General features: G+C 34.9%; 1 protein-coding gene, 1 long non-coding RNA gene and 1 other non-coding gene across 5 annotated transcripts; 2 read left to right on the top strand and 1 right to left on the bottom strand.

Moving 5' to 3' along the window:
* Positions 1-8,636: 8,636 nt before the first annotated feature.
* On the bottom strand, positions 8,637-9,269 carry LOC145076481 (uncharacterized). Its single transcript, XM_079022343.1, has one exon. It carries the CDS (start codon positions 9,267-9,269, stop codon positions 8,637-8,639), a length of 633 nt encoding a protein of 210 aa, XP_078878469.1.
* A 1,148-nt stretch (positions 9,270-10,417) lies between these two features.
* Positions 10,418-10,524, top strand: LOC145077469 (small nucleolar RNA R71). The gene has a single exon (XR_013693211.1). It is a non-coding gene; the product is annotated as a small nucleolar RNA R71 (small nucleolar RNA).
* Positions 10,525-17,385: 6,861 nt separating this feature from the next.
* LOC145075514 (uncharacterized) lies at positions 17,386-20,581 on the top strand. 3 transcript variants are annotated; one of them, XR_013692449.1, is made up of 11 exons: positions 17,391-17,879; positions 18,194-18,400; positions 18,489-18,573; positions 18,658-18,812; positions 19,067-19,137; positions 19,197-19,290; positions 19,451-19,565; positions 19,664-19,724; positions 19,901-19,967; positions 20,117-20,181; positions 20,355-20,581. It is a non-coding gene; the product is annotated as an uncharacterized LOC145075514 (long non-coding RNA). The 3 variants fall into 3 exon arrangements; XR_013692450.1 differs by having other exon boundaries at positions 17,386-17,879; positions 18,658-19,137; positions 19,886-19,967; XR_013692448.1 differs by having other exon boundaries at positions 17,387-17,879; positions 18,658-19,137.
* The last annotated feature ends 1,963 nt before the right edge of the window (positions 20,582-22,544 follow it).

The following is a 22,544-nucleotide window of genomic DNA, read 5'->3' as shown; positions in this document are numbered from 1 at the left end:
AGGACAATCCAAAGTTCGACGAGGATTGGTCACTTGTGAGCAGTTGGAAGTATAGTATTGGAAAATATGGAAATGTTTCCATATTGGATGGACCATATCGACATTATTATGAATAGATAAGATTCTATTAAGAATGAGATGTCATATGGAAAATATGGAAGCGTGTCCATATTGGGAATTGAATATTGAAAAATCTACGTCTAAGATTAGAAACTTTTATGCAAAAGGATGTTCAAAGGAAAGTACTTTGAGTGAGAGACATCATATCTAAGGAATTGTCTTGTAACAATCTCCGATAGAGGACTTTGTAATATCATTGGCAATAGTCTTTGTGACTTTGGTATAGTGACATTACGAAAGGATCGTTGCATAAAATGTTAGAATCTAGCATACTCTATAAGTGGCAAGAATTTGATATTCTTAAACTTATGGAAAAGGATTACGAGTTGTGAAATGAGAATGATTGGAAATGTGTTCAATATGATCTATTTCACAAAGTAAGAGCCATAGGTAAACATTGTGTGCATGCTAGGAGCATGGGACAAGTGTTGTAATTCAAGTAAGAAGTTGATTACCCGAAACGACAAATAATGAGTAATTGATATGGTGATAAATAAAAGATGTTTTATTTATACTCAAAGGTTTGAGGCCATATGGGATTAGTATTATTCTTGTGTTTCACATTTGCATGTTTTGACATCCAGAATAATTGAATTTATTAAGAATAATCGAATTATTCAAACGGGCCACAGTCGTTCATATGTTGGAAGTAGATATGAATGAAGACTGTCGTGAACTGGTGTGTGGATTGTCTAAAAGAGTATTAGACATAAGCAAATGTTTGCTGCAACGTTCATGAGTGCTTATGAATATGATTTGAGCATTGGATCAAACCCATGCTCACTTGGATCACTCCATGGATTGTATCGCGAGTGATTGGTGAGACGATAACATCTTATATTCTTGAAACCTAGATGTGTAAGTTGTATCTTGCGGATCGGTTGCACATTGATAATATGTAAACGCAATAGTAACTTGGTGTTATAAAACATATTGTTGTGTGTGATTCGGTGAGTAAGTGCAAGCAAGCATTGTATCAAAGTTTATCCGTTCCTTTTATCCAAAGAAGGATAAAAGCGATATCTTTGGGCCCCTCGATGATTTTGTGATGACAAACGTAAATGCTCGGCCGGGCTAGGGCTAATTTGATTTGTTCAATTAGTCAGTCATCATAAATCGGAAATCGAGATATAGTACAAAGAGAATGATTTGAAATCATATCTTATATGATATCTAGAATGGAGGAATATATGATCCCTTATCTTAAGGACACGTGTAACTGATAGGATCAGAGTTGAAAGCGGCTTTGGAAAGCTACGATTGCAGATCAGGATCTGAAGTCATACGCATAATAGTTATTAGACTTATCCAAGTGGGAGACTGTTGGATTAGTGTCTAAGTCCATAACTATTTTGGTATGTATTTGACCCGATGGTGCATGATCCTTTTGGGTTGCCTTCACCAAAGCAACTTCATTGGAGAAATAAATAAAGAGAGAGGTTATTATGATTTATTAATATGTTATAAGAATAATATATTAAAGGAGAAATCATATTTGTTTAATTAATATTGGTCAATAATTAATTAAGAATTAATTTTGTGATCAAGTGTAATTAATTAAACTAGAGGGGTTGAATTGTAATTATGTGATAGTTGCAAAATAGGGCAATGGCTATCCTTGTTAAAGGATGGACGAATTCAAGGATAAGGATATCCTTAAAATCGTCCAAGGTCCAAGAGATAGGGATTTTCAAGGCTTATCTTATGGTTGCTTGATGGGCAAGTAACTAGATAAGGATAAGGACTGAAACCCTAATCCCAACCCTATATAAAGACCCCTAAGGCCTTAGGGTTTCGTGCACTTGATCCCTAGAGCATCTAAGGACGAATTTCTACCTCTCTCCTCTCTCTTTATACCTTCTCCACTTGCTCTTAGTGTTTGTAAGCCATTAGAGGAGTGACACTTGTGACTCTAAGCCTTTCAAAGTCAATTCAAGGAAGAATTGGGATTGTTATTGCAACATAACAATCAAGGTAACATCTTAAACCTAATTATATGTTAATATTGATTTCCATATGCTAGAATTAGGGTTTATAGTCTTGGATTCAAAGCATGTACAATAGAGAAACCTAGATCCAAGCATTAGGGTTCGTATGAGCACATAGGATGTCTTATGACCAAAACCCATCAATAACAATCTTAAATCCTCCTTGTAATGACTTTAGAAAGCTTAGAGTCACAATTGTCACTCCTCTAATGGTTCACAAACACCAAGAGCAAGAGGATGAAGAATAAGGAGAGAGGAGGCTGCCCAAAACGTCCAGAAACCCTAGTGGAACTCTTAGCCACGTTTTTGGGGCTTAAGGGTACTATATATACATGTAGGCTATTAGGGTTTTCAACTAGGAAACCCTAATTTGACTGCTTAAGCCCTAAGCAGCCCATAGACTCTTTTAGATTATCCCTTGGATGATTTCTAATGGGTTTCCCCATAGAATTCATCCAACCTGTTATCCCAAGGTAATCCATAGCCCAAATGCAATTATCTTATAATTACAGTTCCAGTCCCTTAAGTTTAGTTAATCTCTTTTAGCCACAAAATTAATTATCAATTAATTTTTGACTAATATTAATTAAACAATATGATTTCTCCTTTAATATATTATTCTCATAATATATTAATAAATCATAATTAATCTTCTCTCTCCATAATTCATCTTATCAAGTTGTTTTGGTGAAGGCAACCCAAAAGGACCATGCACCATCGGGTCAAGTACATACCAAAGTAGTTATGGACTTAGACACTAATCCAACAGTCTCCCACTTGGATAAGTCTAATAACTATTCTGCGTATGACTTCAGATCCTGATCTGCAATCGTAGCTTTCAAAAGCCGTTGTCAACTCTGATCTTATCAAATACGCGTCCTTTAGATAAGGGATCATATATTCCTCCATTCTAGATATCGTATAGACTGAGACATGGATTTAAATAATTCTTTCTATCTATGTGCTGTTTCTCGATTTCCGATTTATGACGACTGACAACAGACTACAATTGAAAACATCTAATTAGTCCCAGCTTGGCCAAGCACTTAGTGTCATCACTAAATCATCGAGGGGCCCACAGATATCGGTTTCATCCTACTTTGGATAAAAGGAACGGATAAACTTTGATTCAATGCTTTCTTGCACTCACTCACCGAATCACACACAACAATATGTTTTATGACACCAAGTTACTGGTGCATTTACATTTTATCAATGTGTAACCGACTCATAAGATACAACTCACACATCTCGGTTTCAAGAATATAAGATGTTATCGTCTCACCAATCACTCATGATAAAATCCATGAAGTGATCCAAGTGAGCATGGGTTTAATACAATGCTCAAATCATATTCATAAGCATTCATGAACGTTGCAGGAAACATTTGCTTATGTCTAATACACTTTAGACAATCCACACACCAATTTACGACAGACTTCATTCATACCTACTTCCAACATATGCTTATGTCTAATATAGGAAACATTTGCTTATGTCTAATACACTTTAGACAATCCACACACCAATTTACGACAGTCTTCATTCATACCTACTTCCAACATATGAATGACTGTGGTCCGTTCGAATAATTTGATTGTTCCGAATCAATTTAATTATTCAGGAAGTCAAAACATGAAAAGTGAAACACAAGAATAATACTAATCCCATATGGCCCCAAACTCTGGGTATAAATAAAACATTTTATTTTAATCACAGTATTGATTACTCATTATTTGTTGTTTCGGGTAATCAACTTCTTACTTGAAGTATAACAACAATTGTCCCATGCTCTTAGCATGCACACAATGTTTACCTACGGTCCTTACTTTGTGAAATAGATCAAATGAACACAGTTCCAATCATACTCATTTCACAACTCCCAATCCTTATCATAAGTATAAAAATATCAAATTCTTGCCACTTATAGAATATGCTAGATTCTAACATTTTATGCAATGATCCTTTCTTAAATTCATAGCTCAAAATCATCAAGACTTGGCCATTCTCTATCAGAAGCAATTCTATAGATATGATGTCTGTCATTCAAAGTACATTCCTTCGAACATCCTTCTTGCATAAAAGTTTCTAATCCAGACATAGATTCTCAATATCCAACTCCCAATATGGAAACATTTCCATATTTTGCCATACGACAACTTATTCTTAATAGAATCTTATCTATTCATAATAATGTCGATATGGTCCATCCAATACCATACTTCCAACTACTCACAAGCGACCAATACTCAGCGAGCTTTGGATCGTCCTTTGATAGTTGTTTAATTATTTTAGTCAAAACCGATTCTAGTCCTTTTTCCCTCTAAATGCGCTATACATTTGGAAAATTTTAGAATGGTCAAATATAATAGCACTAGCAATCAAGCCTATACCCAAAGCGTATGGGATACAATGCATAATGTCTTACATAAAGATATGATACTTTATCAATCTTCTGCCATAATATTTAATGTGCCACGCTCTCACAATTCGAACAATGCCATAACACTATGTATCCTTGACTAAATTTATTAACATTCCACAACCTAAGCCTTTAGATTTGAAATGAAGCATAATATTCTCTCCCTTAATTATAGCAAAACAACCATTCAACCCTTACAACTTTGCAAAGTATAACTCTTGTTTTCTATAATTAATATTGATAACTTGCAATACTTGTTTTAATAATCATACAAGCACAACATTTATGCTCCCACTATCATGATGATTATTATCAAATAAGCATAACACTTATGCTCCCACTAGCTTTGACATGATAATCCTTTATCTAAGCTTCTTAAACTTATACACCTTTGCCTTAGATAACTCATATGTGTGTCTAAAAAATTTATACTAATTTCCAAACCTCACAATTCGAATTATGGAAAGGGATACCGTAACCATAATCGAATTCGAGAATACAATTTCACAATCACTATCTTCTTAAAATCTCTCTTAGTGAAAGCATTTCCTCACAGTCATTTTCATGAAGGAGGGGAATCTTATGACACTTAGATTTTAATGGTGTATGTGTTCCTATTCATGCGAATTTGCCCAAAACCAAAGTTTGCGACAAATCCAAACTCATATGGACCGAACTTTCTTAATCTTGATTTCTTGCCTTATGGTAACACGAGTGCCCACCATGTTTTCCAAGTAGTTAAGCAGCTCATCCTTTCTTATCAATGTACTTTTCATTGATTAAGGTCCTTGCCTTTTATGCATTTAAATGAGAACTCATAGAACTCTCATGCATAATTAACTCAACTGGAACGGCACAGAAACAAGATAGTGTCAACACGATAGGTTGTAAACCTCAAGTCGTGTGCTAGTGATGATTGATAAGGTTTATTCTTGATTAGTTCTTGAAACCTTTCAATACCATTAAGACTCCCACTGACTCCTTGACCTATAAGATTCTCTTGTCAACAAACATTTCTTGACAAACAAATATTCAAGAGTTAGTGTAGCTTTTATCAACACAAACACTTCACAAAATTGGTTCTAGTTGGTCTTTGTCTTATCCAAGACATCACAACTTTCAGACTTCAAAAAATAAGAAAACTTTTTCAAATTCCACATTTGATGAATGTTATAAACCTTCTTAAGACTTGTCACTCAATGTCACAATCTTAACTCTAAGACTTGTTTTGGAACGAAGTATGATTGACTTCTTGATTTAACCATTTCTTCAATTCTTGATTCCTCTTCTTAGACATACAATTGCACTAAGACTCATTTAGAGGATCAATTGAGATATGGTTCTTAATCATTAAGACCTATCATAAAACATAATAAAAGGTACTCTCCCTTCTTCTTAGAATAGAGAAACTTTTATCTTTCTGCCTATTTGATTCTTCTTATTCGTTCTGCTATTGATTGAAACTCTTTCAATCAACTGAGACTTACACTTAATTGAGTGAGTTTGAATTTTTCAATCTTATGAACTCGTGGGTTAGGGAGAACAATATGAGGAGGTGGAGGAAGTGAAGCATTATCTCATGTTCCTCGATCAAATCATGGAATATCATCTTCATGTGAAAAGCTTGTTCCATGGGATTTGGGAAGACCATAGTTGTCATACTTTGACATCTACAAAACGGGAGAAAAATTAAATTCAAGTTAGTTGATTGATTGAGTCCTTAATAAATCACCCAAATGAGATATTAAGGCTAGGACCCAACACAATACTCTACAACCTAGAAAAAGGATGCCATAATCTAGTTGCAGAATATTTGAAGGTAAGTGAATGACGATTCACTAATTTCCACCATGAAAAACGAAAAAGAAATTTAAGTTTTAAATCTATTAAAAATTCCTAGATCTTTTGAGATTCATTAAACTTTTCAATGGCATGTTTAAATCTCGATATGCCCCTCTAGTTTGTGACTGGGATACCGAGGATCACAAAGCGGGTGTGAATAACCATGCAGACTTACATGGTGCCCCCACATGTTACAGTCACCTATTCGATGTGCCGGTTAACCACACACGCTCCACCGAATTATGACAAACATTGAGTCACCCTTTGCTACCTTTGCTACCTTTGCTTAGAACCATTTAGTGTGCCGGTTAACCACACATGCTCCACTAACGTCTTCACAAGGGCACAAAGTGTAATTTCATGGAGTTGCATAAATTCACTTTTGCCTAAAGTAACTAAGATTGGGAATTTGTAAAAGCATTTAGTTACTTTTGTACTTCATTATACTTATAATGGAAGGTTTTTGTCCTATCCTACCCGTTCGGCTAACGACCCTCCACTAGTCAACAGTGCGGTGGGTAAGAGTGGATACCCATTCAATCACCATTTTATAGGCAATTTCCTTAAACACCCCTTATACACCAACTTCGTGAATGAGGCCTACTAAGGGTAAGACTGACTGTTTACTCATACATATATAATACTAGACTTTTAATGTTGTATATAGTATAGGGTGTATTTTACACTTTTAAAATACTAGGTGGTCTAATTTAATAAATTATAGTTTTAATTTAACTAAATGTGAACCAAAAATTTATGGATTTATTAAATCTCTTTTAATTATACACCTTAATTAATTAATAAAACCATAAGGGTGTGATTTAAACTTTTCAAAACAATTCTAGGGCTTTAGAATTTAACATTTCTAAATTAAACTTTTAATCAACTTTTAAATTCCAAAACTTGAGGGAAAGTTTTGAAACATTTTAAAACATCAAGGGTTTCAACTATTTAAATTTCAAAACAAAACCTTTAAGTTCAAATTTAAACCATAAAACTTACATGGGCACAAATGAAACTTTTTCACAACACAAGGATCAAATAACAAATAATAGAAATTAAACAATTAATTTTGTCATTATATATATTTGACCTAATTTCAATTTCTTGCAAGATAAGTTACCCAATTAATACAAATAATCAATGTTTAATCATATAAGGAAGTTATTATCTAATCAATTGGTAATTATCTTGTGTTTAGGCAAGGATAATCTTTTAGAAAGATTAAAAATCGTATTTTATAAGTTTAAAACGAATATGGTAATTATCCTTAAGCAAAATAGTAATAAAATCTGAAATTCCCTCTGTCTGACGCTCCGACTCGCCGAGTCACACATTGGAACTCGCCGAGTAGGGCAGACTCGTCAAGTCCATGTAGTGACTCGCCGAGTCAGTTCGAACAGAAGGCCAGAATTCGATTTTTAGTTAATAATTCAACATAGCATCACATACGACAGAAACCAATCAAGGCTCTGATACCACTGATGGGTTTTAGCCATAAGAACATGCTATGTGCTCATGCAAACCCTAATGCTTGGATCTAGGTTTCTGTATTGTACATGCAATGTATCCAAGACTTACAATCTTATATCTAACATATTATAAACTGAAATTAGGGTTTAGAGAATTACCTTTGATTGTTATGTAGCAATAACAATCTCAAATCCTCCTTGTAATGACTTTAGAAAGCTTAGAGTCACAATTGTCACTCCTCTAATGGCTCACAAACACCAAGAGCAAGAGGATGAAGAATAAGGAGAGAGGAGGCTGCCCAAAACATCCAGAAACCCTAGTGGAACTCTTAGCCACGTTTTTGGGGCTTAAGGGTAGTATATATACATGTAGGCTATTAGGGTTTTCAACTAGGAAACCCTAATTTGACTGCTTAAGCCCTAAGCAGCCCATGGACTTTTTTAGAATATCCCTTGGACCATTTCTAATGGGTTTCCCCATAGAATTCATCCAACCAATTATCCCAAGGTAATCCATAGCCCAAATGCAATCATCTTATAATTACAGTTCCAGTCCCTTAAGTTTTATTAATCTCTTTTAGCCACAAAATTAATTATCAATTAATTCTTGACTAATATTAATTAAACAATATGATTTCTCCTTTAATATATTATTCTCATAATATATTAATAAATCATAATTAATCTTCTCTCTCCATAATTCATCCTATCAAGTTGCTTTGGTGAAGGCAGCCCAAAAGGACCATGCACCATCGGGTCAAGTACATACCAAAATAGTTATGGACTTAGACACTAATCCAACACTTTCTTCACTTCATTGTACTCACTTTCTTCCAATAGCTTCTCCAGTTCTTGAATATCAAGTTCGGAATCAAAATCTCCTTCTTCAAGCACCATAAATCCCTCGGTCTCTTTTTCTTTCCACCCTCCTAGCTCTTTTTCATGTAGTTCATCAAACACATCGACAGAAAAGGCAGTATCGTCACTTATCCTTAAATGTTGGATTGCTCGATTTATGCTAAAAGTGACCGCCTCTTCTCCAGCTCGGAGAGTGGGTTTGGATTCTCTAATTTCAACTAAGGTTCGGGTAATGCTCAAGAAGAGCCTTCCAATGATGATTGGGACTTGTTCGTCTTCCTCCATAACTAATACTATGAAATCTGCAGGAAAAACCAACTTCTCAACTTTCACTAATAAATCTTCACAAATACCTCTTGGGAAGGTCATAGTCTTGTTAGTTAAATGGATGATCGTGCAAACCGATCTTGGTTCGGGGAGATCGTGCTTCTTGAGGAATGAGTAGGGCATCAAATTAACACTTGCTCCCAAGTCTGCTAGAGCATGACTAGTTGCTAGATTCTCAAATTGGCATGGTAAGGTTATGCTTCCTGGATCGCCCATCTTCTTTGGTAACATGTTTTGCATTGCAGCGGAACAAGTTTCATTTAATACAATTTAGATAATCCCACCATTTTCTTGCGGTTTGTTAAGAGTTCCTTGAGAAACTTGGCATAGTTTGGCATTTAGGCTAAAGCCTCAAGGAATGGAATGTTGATTTCAGGAGACTTAATATGATCTAAGAACTTCCGATAATCTTCAGCATTCTTCTCTTGTATTGTTCTACTTGGGAAGGGCAGTGGTGGGAGGTATGGCTTAACGGGTTCAACAATTTTCTTTTCAGGTTCTTGCCACGTCGTGGTGTCTGTTCAGTTTCTTGTCCTTGACTTTCTTCTCGAACTTCCTGCTCCACATCCGGGTTGTTTTGTTAGTGGGAGTCAAATGAGTAATAATTTTCCCACTTCTTGTCATTACAGCATGGATGTGATTTCCCTTCGGGTTTTGTTCGGCATTTCCTGGAAGTCCTCCCGGTGATCTTTCATTGATTTGCTTAGCTAGTTGCCCAAATTTTTTTTCAGTGTTCAAGATTGAGGCTTGCTAATTTCTGAGTAGATTTTGTTGTTCCCTCATCATAGTTTGTTGCTCTCTAATTGCTGCTTCTATTTCCTCGTGCCTTTTTTCAGATGCAGCAGCAAAACGGTTAAGCATTGACTCGAAGTCGGGTTTCTTCTTAGGAGCTGGTTCCTCTCTTTGGTAAAAGCCCCTTCCTTTTTGCTGATACTTTTCTTCCTTGGCTTTCTTGTACTCTTCATAAGGTAACCACTTCTTATTGGGTTTTCGCCAGTCTTCATCATATCCATCACCGCTCGAGTAAAAAGCTTGAACCTTTCGGTTTCCATTCTGATCAAGATCACAGTCTTTAGTTAGATAAGGCCCATTACAGTTTTCACACCCCACCCTTAATTCACGGATTATTTGATCCATTTTAGTCATCCTTCAATCCAAGTTTTGCAACATTGCCAAAACTGCCGACATGTCTTCAAAAATAGAATTAGCCGATCCCCTTGTTACGTCATTTCGCAGGTTATGGTACTCTATAGTGTTTAGAGAATTCTTCAATGAGCTCCTTGATTTCAGCAAGGTTTTTCTTAGTTAAGGGGCCTTGAGAGTCAAGGAGTTGCCTAGTTGTCACATTCACCCCATCGTAAATGATTGAAACTGCTTGTTGCACATTGACATCGTTTTGTGGGCAATTCTGAAGTAGACCCTTGTAGCGCTCCCATGCTTCAAACATCTACTCCCCAATTTGTTGTTCAAAATTAGTTATAGCCTTTTTGAACTTAGACACCTTGGATGGTGGGAAAAATTGTTCCAAAAACTCCTCATGCATTTTTTTCCCATGTCGTGATCGCGCTTGGTGGAAGTGCCTTTAGCCAATCATTTGCAGATCCCTTGAAAGTGACAGGGAGCATCCTCAACAACACCGTTTCTTGTGGAACATTTAGAATGTTAAAGTAGTTTGCAATGATGTTGACTTCATCAAGATGCTTGTAAGCATCTTCATGATCCTTTACGATGAAAGGAATCTCTTTTAACGCAGCAAGGATGTGCCCCTTGAGTTCAAATGTGGCAGTGGTTGGTATGGTGGGTTGCACCAAGCCCGGTCCAGTGTCATCACGAATTATATTCTTTTATGCTTCCATGGTAATGTGAACAATGTCTGACATGATGTTCTCGGGTTCGCTTTCTTGATTGCTACCTTTTTCCGATTCGTTATCGCTTCCTTCCCATTCTGTTTCGTATGTGTTTTCGTCCTTCGGTGCCTTGCTAGATTCTCCCACTTGCTTTCCCTTCTTCTTAAAAACCGATTTGAGACTCTTGAAAGGTGACTTCTTAGGTGTGCTAGAATCTTCTATGGGTTTTTCCGTGTTTTTAAAAAAGGGGGCTTCGGGTCTTCAAGTGATGGAATCAGATGAGTGTTGGCTCCTCTGGTCATATACTACTGCAAAGAAACAAATGAAATGCATAAAAAGAACAAAACGAAAAATAAAGGTTTACTGTTACGACACCACGACGTGGTGGGTCAAAAAGAAGAAAAACTTAAAAAGAAAATTAAAAGCAAATAAAAAGAAAAAATCCTAATAAAATACCATATTTAAAGTAACTAAAACTGGACCGTTCCCTAGAAACGGCGCCAAAAACTTTATGGGTAAAATAATATGCACTAGTTAACCCTACTAACGTGACTAATTATTTCCTAAGGCAGTGTACCTTGTTGAAGATAGTATAGCACACTCGACATGTTTCAAACGCAGGGAACAATATTTTTAGCTAATTTTTATCTACCACTAACTACTTACTAAGAAAATTCGAAAGGATTTTTCTCTAGTTTTGCAAGACTGGAGACTTAAATTACCAAACTAACTAACTCTCAACTAATTAAGCTAACACTAATACTAAAGAAATAAAGAGGACTTAATCAAGGTAAATAAGAGACTTTCGTTTAGCTTCGAATTTATTTGTTATTATGGTTGATTTATGGAAGTGCAATGGATTTTAGTTTCTTTGGTTACCGATTCCTAAGATGACCAAATTACTTAATGTTCACTAACTTAATACTTTAGCAAACTAGATTATTTATTCGGTGATAAAGCGGACAAACTAACAAGTTTACTAGTGTTCGGTTCGAGTTAATTAGACTTATAATAGATTGATCAATTTAGTTTATTGACTGAATTCAATATATGATTTGTCGTCATATATTAGCTCCTATAGCTTTTTACCCACTTTTCTACTTAACCTAGGTTTTGTTCAAAACTCTAGTCCTATAATTTTGGAATTCACAAGATCATAAGATTCAAATTCAACTAAGGAAGATGGTCATACTAACTTAATCAAATTCGGCAATAAGTAGAGGAAATAGTTATCAAAAGTATGTGAGGTTCTTTAATAAGCAAAATCAACAAATAACCAAATAACTAAATCCAATCCATAAATTCAACTACAAAAAATCAATAAATCCTAGGCTAAATGAAAGTCATGAGACTTTTAGCTCATGATTTCAGCAAACAAAGACATAAACTCGAAATTCATAGTATTTGAGATAAAAAAATATATATAAAAGTCAAAGTGTAGAATTTGGTTGCCTCAATGCTCCTACTTCCAAGGTTATAAACGAATTCCTTGCTTCCAAGCCTTAGAATAGGTGCTTTGCCTTCAAAAGTGATGATTGCTTCCAGAGAAAAAGGACCCAATTCGGAGGAGAATGTGATCTATTTATAATTTTCCCGAAGTCAGAGCACCATAATGTGTTGAGGCCACCACATCGTGGTCTTCGTGTTTATCCCGTATTCCACAAGTCTTCGAAGTCAATCGGGTCACTTCAAAACACCACGTCGTGGTAGGGTCACCACGACGTGTTTAGTGTATTTTCTTCATTTTGAAACATTAGCTCAAAATCCTATCTTCCTGCTGCCTTTTTGCTCCAATCATGTCTTTTACCCCTACAACACAATTCATAAGAAATTAAGTACCTTTTTTCAATAAAGGGCATAAAAGTAATTAGAAATATTAAGATATTATGTATAATTATGTGTGTAAATATGCATATATCATACACATATGTGTGTGTATATATATATATACATATATATATATATATATATAGATATATGTGTGTGTAGGGGGATTGTATATATATTAATATGTTTGTTATGTTTTCTTAGGGTGTCAGTGATCCTAATTGGGTTAAAAAAATTCTTCTCAAAAGCTTATGTGGTCATAAGGTCATTTTTACTTTTAAGGTTAACAAATTCAATTCGTTGTCAAACTATGTGCGTCTTTTTACTATAACTAAATACTACATTGACAAAAAAACATATTGATAAGGGATATAAGATTTCTCCCACGAATGAGAATAGTACGGTGGTTATAAAAATTGATAAAGATTACTATATAGTCGAAGACGAATATGAAAGTTTTTCTAAAATCCCTAAGTATGAATGGGAGCTCTTAGACTAAGCGTTATGGGGACCATGTAGTGATTTGATACCATCAACAATCTCAATAATGGTAATTATTATTTCATATCGTGGTATGTTATGTAAAATATGTAGTTTATATGTATTAAACTTGATTTGTCTTAATATACATACGATACTTGTGATACTAAAGAAAATAATGGTCTTCAAAAATGTATAGCTAATTTCATTGTTGCAGAAGCAGAAGAAGACGGAATGAGATTGTATGGGTTACTTTTTATTATTTATTTAAAATTAGATTTTTTTTGGTATGTTTCGTATTACTATGATCGTTATTTACACTTAGGTTGGTCATAATAATATTGAAGATCATATTTGTAACCCGCCTATATCTATCTCTACTTTACAAGATGGTGAAGAGATTCAAATAAGTTATAACATATTTTTTAAATTTTCTATTTTTCTTAAAATATGAGAATAATTTTACTTCTAACTTTTATTGTTAGGTATTCTGTTAGAATAAGTTTATTTCTCATGATTCTTATTGTTGTGTTGGTAAGTTTACAATTAGGCGTCTTTTAATGTTATTGAAGCTGATTCTTTTGAAAAACCATGTATCGGATCCTCAATAACATCAAAGAAGCGTCGGCGTCCACGCGTGTGCGACAAGACTACCGATGATGATATACCTAATTGATTTTAAAAGAATTAAACAATAGATTTCATTTTTTTAACTTAATTTCATTTAATTGTGTGTTAATTGATTGTTATTATTATATTTTATTGTCTTTTAATGCATTTTTATACATGTTATTTATTTCATAGATTTGTCATTGTACACTGCATCTTTACAAATTACATAACAATGATACAGAACAAAGTAAAATATTAGTAAAATAGTTATTATTTTTTATTAAACAAGTCAACCTTCTACCGGGTATTAAACTAGTTAAAGTAGTTTTGGCCGAAACTTTATGAGGTAACCCACGTGAAAATTCGATATCTTGCCACAAATTTGAAGGCAGAATCAGACCCCACACCACATTGTCACTCCTTACCCTCCTCTTCTTCTCCACCGCAACAACAGCGACGTTACCGCCGCACCGTCATCTCAAATCCTTATCACATGCCTTGCCTCAACTGACGACTCCAACTCATCATGTCGACAACCACACCGGTGCCTCAGCCCTTCTTTTCTTCTCGATTTTCCCTATCTGGTATCTATCTAACTTGTTCGCCGAATCATTATCGGTGCAGCAGTAGTTTGTAAGTTTTGTTCAATGGTATTTGATATGTCGATAAAAAAAATCCAGACTTCCTTTTATGATTATAGCTTCAATTTTGTTGATTGTCGATAAAAAAAATCCAGACTTCGTTACAAATCATAACCTTTTTGAAAAAAACCAGTTTTTGTGTGCTTGTGTCAGAGGTCAAACATGGTAAAATATGAATAATATTATTGCCTCCTGTGGATTCCTTACTTGTGGTCCGTTCATGCTGAATTTTTTAAACATGCACATCAATTTCAAGTTTTTAATTGATCCAAATATTATTTAATATTTTGTTCTTTCAACTGATGAATACTTTTAAGAGGTTTTTTCATATAATGTATTGTATCTCCAAGAGTTGATGTTCAATCCATCTGTTTATTCCAAGATTAAAAAAATATATTTAAGGAAAAACAACAAATTTTAGATCATGGGTATTGTTTGTTATATCTTTGTTATGTTAGGAATAACTAGTATGACCATAGAAAAGTCGATCATGTAACCATTCCTCATCATTGTAACCATATAAATTGTTATATGAATCAAAAGGCCAAATAAGCATTGTGATATCATGTTGAATTGTTTTTGTAATCTGTTCAGGTAGGTGGTTAGGTGGTTAGAGCCATTTGAAAACCATCTAGAATAGAGATGATGAATGATCAGCCACAACAACAACCAGTATCAATACAAGTACCAGTACCGAGGAAAAAAAGAACATCTAGACGTCTAATGGATATAACAGAGCCACAAGAAGTTGAATTTAACAGTCTTCGTCAGCATTGCGGTGATAAGCAAAATAAATTCCCCAATGACTATGGTGTTCTTAGAAGAAAGTTAATTTCTATGGAATATCCGACTCAGAAGAAAGTGCCAACAAATGAAAAAAAGAACTTATGGTTAACCATCAAGATTTGTTATGTAATACACATTACATGTGCTTTCATTTAACTCTTTATACTATTATTGACGGTGGGTAGGAAACCGTCCAATGAATCTCAGCCTTTCAAACTCACCCAACTTTTAATCTGGACCGTAACAACTCTTTATTTACGGTTAATCGGACATTGCTGGCCATTTTCAGCTCCACCGCATGCTTCCTTCTTCTTCTCCCCACGTTGACAGTGGGTTTAATTATCGATTTCGCAGCCTCCCTTCCAAGAGTGTTTCAGTTATGGAACTTCTCCCACACGATCTTTGTCTCTTCTTCTCAACTGCAACAACAGTTCCTATTGGTTTTTCATTCGAGCTCCTCTTCTCCGGTCACGTCTCCTCTTCTTCAACCTCTCCATCTGTTATATATTGCTTTCACCACCTCCAAAGCAAATTTCAGTTCTTTTCTACATAATTTTCCTCTGCATTGGTTGATTATTGACCCTTTTTTTCCATTAAGAAGATACTAGGATCGATGATTTCACATCGGAATTTGGCTTCAACTTCACCCGACAAATCGGGGTCGATACAAAGTGAGTTTCATCTGGAACTCATTTATTTCTCACGTGTTAAGGAACCAAATTGAAGAACTTTTCCTTCCAAATCACATTTATTTCCTTCTTCCGGATCTCACAAGTAATTGAAATCTCTTTCTTTTGCGAATTTCTCCCCTTTGGTGTTTCTGCCCATGGAAACCAACAATTCGCCCAGGTATATACTAGAAAGTGAAACATATTTTGATTTTATGTCTTAATCTATATTGATTGAATTAGTTTTTTTTGAGGATTTTTATTTTTGAATCACATAAGAAGAAGACGTGCAAATTGTTTTAGGGGGGTCGGGTTTGAAACAGATCAGTAGATGCATTAAATCTTGAGCTTTGTTGAAGTTCTTGACTTTTATGTTAGTTTTAGTTATATAAATGACTATCATCGTGTTATATATGATTTATATATATAACCACATTTTGACATTCTGAATGGTTCTTTCTCAGTTATCATCGTGTACCTGTTGTATTTCTCATGGAAAAAGGTCGGTTAAGGAAAAAATATCTAGACTTTCCTGAAACCCACTCTGCAGTTAATCAGGTAAGATACACATGAGGTTTAATTTAATTGTTATATGTTGACATAAGTTCTTGATCAAAGGGCATAAATGGTCTTTTTGCTACCGGGGCATTTTCACCCAAAGATCTTGATAGCCTTAATTGACAAGAACAAAACTTTTTATTCCTCCGATAACACATCTTGTATTAAAAAATAACTGATCATAAACAAACTTTTTATTTTATTGCTTAACAGATATTGATACAATTATTTGGGAGGATAATTACCACTAATTCCTAAGATTATGTTGTTCATTCCTATTTATTCCTCCGACAACACACACACACACAAAGCATACACATAAAAAATCAAGAGAAGGAAGCTAGAAGCTTGGTATGTATCTCCAATGCTATTCAAGTGTAGTTTTAATTGATTTACAATTCTTTAATTGATTTACAATTCTTTGTTGTTCCACTAGGTTAAACGAGAAAATCTTTTTCATAAGTTTATTGTTTCCTTATGCATGCAGACAATCAAAAGATCACATACCTATGGGATGGAAACTGTTAACTACAGCACATGTGTTCTTCTTTATTAAGTCCAAGTATGTACCTCTAATCTTACTATTGTGTTTACTCTGCTTTCACTACTAGAAAACAAGGTATTAGCGACAGAATTTTAGCGACGGAATAATCTGTCAGTAATAGCGACGAACACCAACGGATTTCGGACGGATTAAGAAAACTTGATTATGACGATTCTAGTGACTGATTTCCGACAGTTTAACGACCTAACACTTTTGGTTGGTATTCCGTTGCAATACAGCGACGGTTTACCAACGGAAAATCAACAATTTCACGTTCCGTCGGTAATTGGTTGGTGATATTACAATTTTTTTCTATTTAAATATCGGTGGCAATTTGGTAAAATTGCAAAAGACAAAGGGCAGCCTTCCCTGAAAATTACTCGTTTCTATTAACTTTTACGAACATCGGACTTGACCAAAGGGGAAAAGAGATATTTACTCCCTATCGCTGTGAAAGACGCCAGAATGCATCGCCCGCCCACAGCTACTCCGGCTCTCTCTTCCCGCCACGATCGAAGCTGCCGGCGCTAATGGAGTCGTCGGTACAGCTTATGGACCTCATCCTTGGAGGCGATTTGAGTTTTTTCTCCAGATTTTGGTAAAAAAAGCCCTAACTTGGAGCAAGTTGTTTGAGCAATACTCAGAGCTAATACCATGGAAGATCCGCCGTCAATCAAGTCGTTGTTTGAGTAATACTCAGAAAACGGCATCATGAAGGTGGATCACTTTCAGTGGTTCCTTGTTCAAGTTCAGAAACAAGAGAAAACTACCGTGGAGGATGCGCAAGCAGTTATGGTGATATCTTCCATCGCACGAGTTTCAATCTCGAGACGTTCTTCAAGTACCTGTTTAGCGACTCTAATCCTACCCTTGATCTGCATCCTACGGTAATTCTAGTTTTCATTGTTGTGATTGATTCGAAGTCGTGAAAGTTAACTATAGATTCCTAATTTAGTTTTCCTAAATTTAGTCTGCGTCAAATTGTTGTCCTGTTTCTAGAAATGGAACTATTAGCTCTCCATTCTACCTTCTCCAACCTACAAAACTTTCAAATAGTTATAGAAAATGAACGACTTCATATGTCGTAATGAAAATGTACTTCCTGAAAAATATGATGGAGATTGTTCGGATTAGCATAATTTGATTGTCACCTAACACAATTTCTTCAATATGTATGATAATATATCTTTCTATCTTTCAGGTTCATCATGATATGAATGCTCTATTGTCTCACTATCATATATATATATATATATATATATATATATATATATATATATATATATATATATATATATATATATATATATATATATATATATATATATATTCATTGGACATAGTTCCTATCTAACAAGGACATATGGCCCAACTCTAACAAGGACAAGGTGAATGGTCTTCATGGAGGGTAAGGAATACACATATCTTGTTATATCGATCAAAATTTTAATTTGAAATATGAGCTATTGACATTGATTCTTGGTTATGTTCTGTAGGACATTGACCACTCTAGTTGCACTGATTAAGTGTTTCAGATGTATCAAGAATCATGCCTTCACTGCATCCTTTGTAATTATCTCAGTGAGTGATTTACTGATTTTCAGACTTTTGTTACCTTCTTGAAAGTCTTTTTTGTCTTTATACGTTTTACCATCTACTTTGCAGGCCATCAATGGATATGTGAAAACATTGAAGACCATGGTTACAAGGAGTTGTAAAGAGTATTGATAGAACCCGTAAAGTCGTTAATCTTAGTTTTAATGTCGATGAGGTGGCGAAATGTGTGATATGTATTTGTCATTTCATTCTTTACTTTAATGGTAAGCTTCTTTTTAAAAACTTATTACATTCTGGTTCTCTTATACAAACAGACGATCTTAAAGGCATTCCATTCAATCTGCATGTTCTTGGCATGATGGTTAATGTCTATGTGCTTTCAACTCTTGAAAATGGCATCCTACTCTCCTTCTTTACATAAACTGCATCCTTGCAAATCTCAAATGTTTACTTAATTTTAGTTATAATTAAGCAATGAAATCAATTTTTGATGTGATTGTTTTTCCAATTTTCACAGGTTGATCTATTTCATTTGGAAAAACTCTTCCTGATTAAAAGTGGAAAGATGAGTACCCTCAAAATAAGAAGGTAAAATTTCATACCCTTAAAATTGTAATCTATCTCTTAACTAGTTTTTCTGATGTCAGGTCAATGCTCGGATTTTGTTCATTGACCCATCAAGCAGAGCTGTTGGTTTGACTTTAAATCCTCTATCTTATTCATAACAATGCTCCACCCTCAGTAAGTATTTTGCACTTAATAAAATCTTAAATTAGTTTGTGTAAATATCGATCGCAAATTTGCAAGTATGCTTCTAGATTTTATGAGTTTCGCCATTAGCCAAAGGTACTCGATAGTCGATACCTTTATGTTAAGAAGTTTCATATAACCTGTTATGCAGCTTGCAAAAAATTGGAGATATTTTTATGATACAAAAGTGAAAAAAAGTTGATAGAGGATCCAGCCTATAGTTGGAAATCCCTTCTACTCCAATTCCAACTCCAACATATGTTAATGTAAGTTGATCTAGCTGAAAGAGTTACAACATATGATAATCTTGACCAAATATTTTGACCTGAAAGATTTTTTATTACATTATTTTGTCATATTTTAGGTGTTTGTATGAGTCTTTGGATTCCAGCTTTTGGAATGGCCTTGCTACTGGTGTTTTAAAGGTTGCTTTCACTTTTTTTTAGCAACTTTCAATCACAGATTCAGTCATGCTACTTTTATATGTGTACTTGTAGATTATACAAAATGCCTAAATATGTGAACTTAGAAAATGATCTTTTACATAAATTCCATGTGCTAGAATGGTCATTTTTTTCATTTTTAGTCTGTGCATTTGCAGTGTCTATCTATCTAGAGTCAGCTCATTTTGCTTATTGGATCCCTACAGAGCAAAGTGATTATTTGAGGTAATTTAAGAACTCTAATGTTTTATACATTTACAGTTATCACTTCTGCATAAATGCCATGTGTTAAATCAGTCCTGCTCTTGAGAATGATACTAGCCTAAACTCTAAACAATTAAACTTTGTGTTCAACTTTGTGTATGTTTATCAAGTGCACAGGATTTTTATGGTGTTGACCATGATTCTTGCCAGACAAGTAACAAACTCGATCATAAAGGTTTGTTTCACTTTTTAGTTTTTTTTTTTTTATTTTTTTTTTTATAGTAGTTAATTTATAACACTATAAAAACTAGTTTCTTGAGAATAGGTTGAAAAAGTACATAGTGCTGATGTTCATTTCCTTGATTGTATTCCTCATGATGCAAAGTTATTTTTTTTTTTTTTTTACAGATTGATGGTAAGAACTGCACAGCTAGGGATTTTGGGCATCCATTTTCCGACAAGGCAGGAACAGAAGCCTTATCTAGGAGTGGTTTATATTTACTTATTATTTATGTTTAAAAAAGTTTCTATTAGATTTTTCTGAGTTTAGTGTTTCTTGTTACATTTTTTGCATAGGAGTTGTTTAGAATTACCTATTATTTATGTTTAAAAATGTTTCAATTAGATTTTTCTGAGCTTTGTGTTTTTCTATTACATTTGTGTGCATTTAATATAGAAGAATGTGGATTTTTATGCAATTATTTTCTAAAAAATAAATTTATATTTGCTGACGGTTTAGCGGCAGAAATCCGTCGCTAAAATAGTTGTATACTCCGTCGGTAATCTGTTGAAAACATGTTCCGTCGGTAATCTGTTGAAAACCTGTTCTGTCGGTAATCTGTTACTATTTAGCGACGGAAAGATCCGTTGCTAAAATTTTGTAGTAGCCGTCTGAAATCCGTTACAAAAAATTAGCGACAAGAATATACCGACAGATTTTGGTCTGTTACAATTCCGTCGGTAGAGCCCATTAGCGACGGATTAGCGACGGTTTTTACCGTCGGTAATGCCCTTTTTTGTAGTAGTGTTTAGCTTTTATAAACTACAAATTGCAATGTATTACACCAGTATTCTATTTTGGCAATCTACATAAATGGGTTCAAAGATAAGAGTTGTCCTTCAATAATAAAACAATTTAGAATTTATTTTCCTTTTTTCTATTCTTTTTCATAATATTTTATTGTAAAATTAAAATGTATTTGGTACTTTTAAACAGGTGACGTAAATTTAAAAGTCATAGCAAATGGTACGTTTTAAAGCTCAACTTCATTCATCTTTAGTCGTCAACTTTCCATATTTTGTTTGACCATTTGGAATGAATACAATTCAAATTACAATTTATAGTTTCTGTCAACCAGATTTTGTAACTCAATTCTCTTTTTTTAAACAAAAAAATAGAAGCAGCTGGTTGGAAACATAGTTGACATCGCAAAAGGGCTCAGAACAAAATTTGATGACGACCAACACCAACCTAGAAATCAAAATGACGGGGGAAAGGGCCATGATAAGAGGCCAGAGATAGTAAACATCAATGGGCCTCGCCCATGCAACAATTGTCAAGGCCAACAAGCCAGTGTGACGATATACAATCAAAACATGCTTAACATAGCCTTTTCAACGAGTGATCCCAGAACATTGGGATCCGAACGACCCATTACACATCATAGGGTTCATTAGTCAAAAATGTGTTAAGCATGTATACATTGATAATGGAAGCATGGTCAATGTAATCTATGAGAACTACCTTCGGTGGTTGCCAATCGAGTGGAAAAAGTACCTCCAACCACCACAGGGCCCACTAGTTGGGTTTACTGGTCATGGCATCTAGTCAGCAGGCACAATCATGCTCCTATTTACACTAGTCAGTCATGATGGGGCAGAGCAGATAACGAGAGTACTCGAGCTTTGGGTCATTGACTATCCGGCAGAACATAATATCCTACTGGGCCGACCTGCACTATTTCAACTACAAGCAATTCCGTCCACCCTCCATGACATTCTCAATTTCAGCACAAGAGATGGGTCGGCGACAGTCGTAGCAACAAGGCCAGATAATGAATGCAGTACCCAACAAGAAACAAAGCAGGAAATCAGATCGTGTCAAAGAGAAAGTTTTCAAAAAGTGGAGAATCGACAAAGGAAATCAACGGCGAAGCAAAAATCGCAACATCCCAGTCACGGAAAGGACACAGAGATGCATTCAGACCACTCGCAACATCCCAGTCACAAAAAGAAGCAAACACTGATCCGAAGATAGTTCAGCCAGGCCCTAGAGCAAAATCGCAAGACATGGGAATGCCTATTTGTGGGCAGGAGCACCAGTCCAGCCTGAAATCAGTGGCCAAGCCACACCTAAATGAACAATGATTCGAGACTCGAATCACCTCTTCACCGGTCTTGAAGATGAACAAAACCCCTTTGGGGTGAAGAATCCAGGCACTGGTAAAAACACAGATAGTAACGGAGCATCAATCACTCTAGCACGCAAGCTCCACTATAGAGGGGATCCAAGTAGGGTCACTAATGATAACAACAAAACCCTAAATAACCATGTGAAACGAAAGATTAATTGGCACGCGCAGAAAATGGCAAGCGACA

The sequence above is a fragment of the Lactuca serriola genome, chromosome 9 (assembly GCF_051521515.1).
Source record: "Lactuca serriola cultivar US96UC23 chromosome 9, Lser_US96UC23_V15, whole genome shotgun sequence".
Classification (NCBI taxonomy): domain Eukaryota; kingdom Viridiplantae; phylum Streptophyta; class Magnoliopsida; order Asterales; family Asteraceae; genus Lactuca; species Lactuca serriola.
Note: the sequence above shows the minus strand (reverse complement) of the source record. Positions and strands in the feature narration are given on the sequence as shown.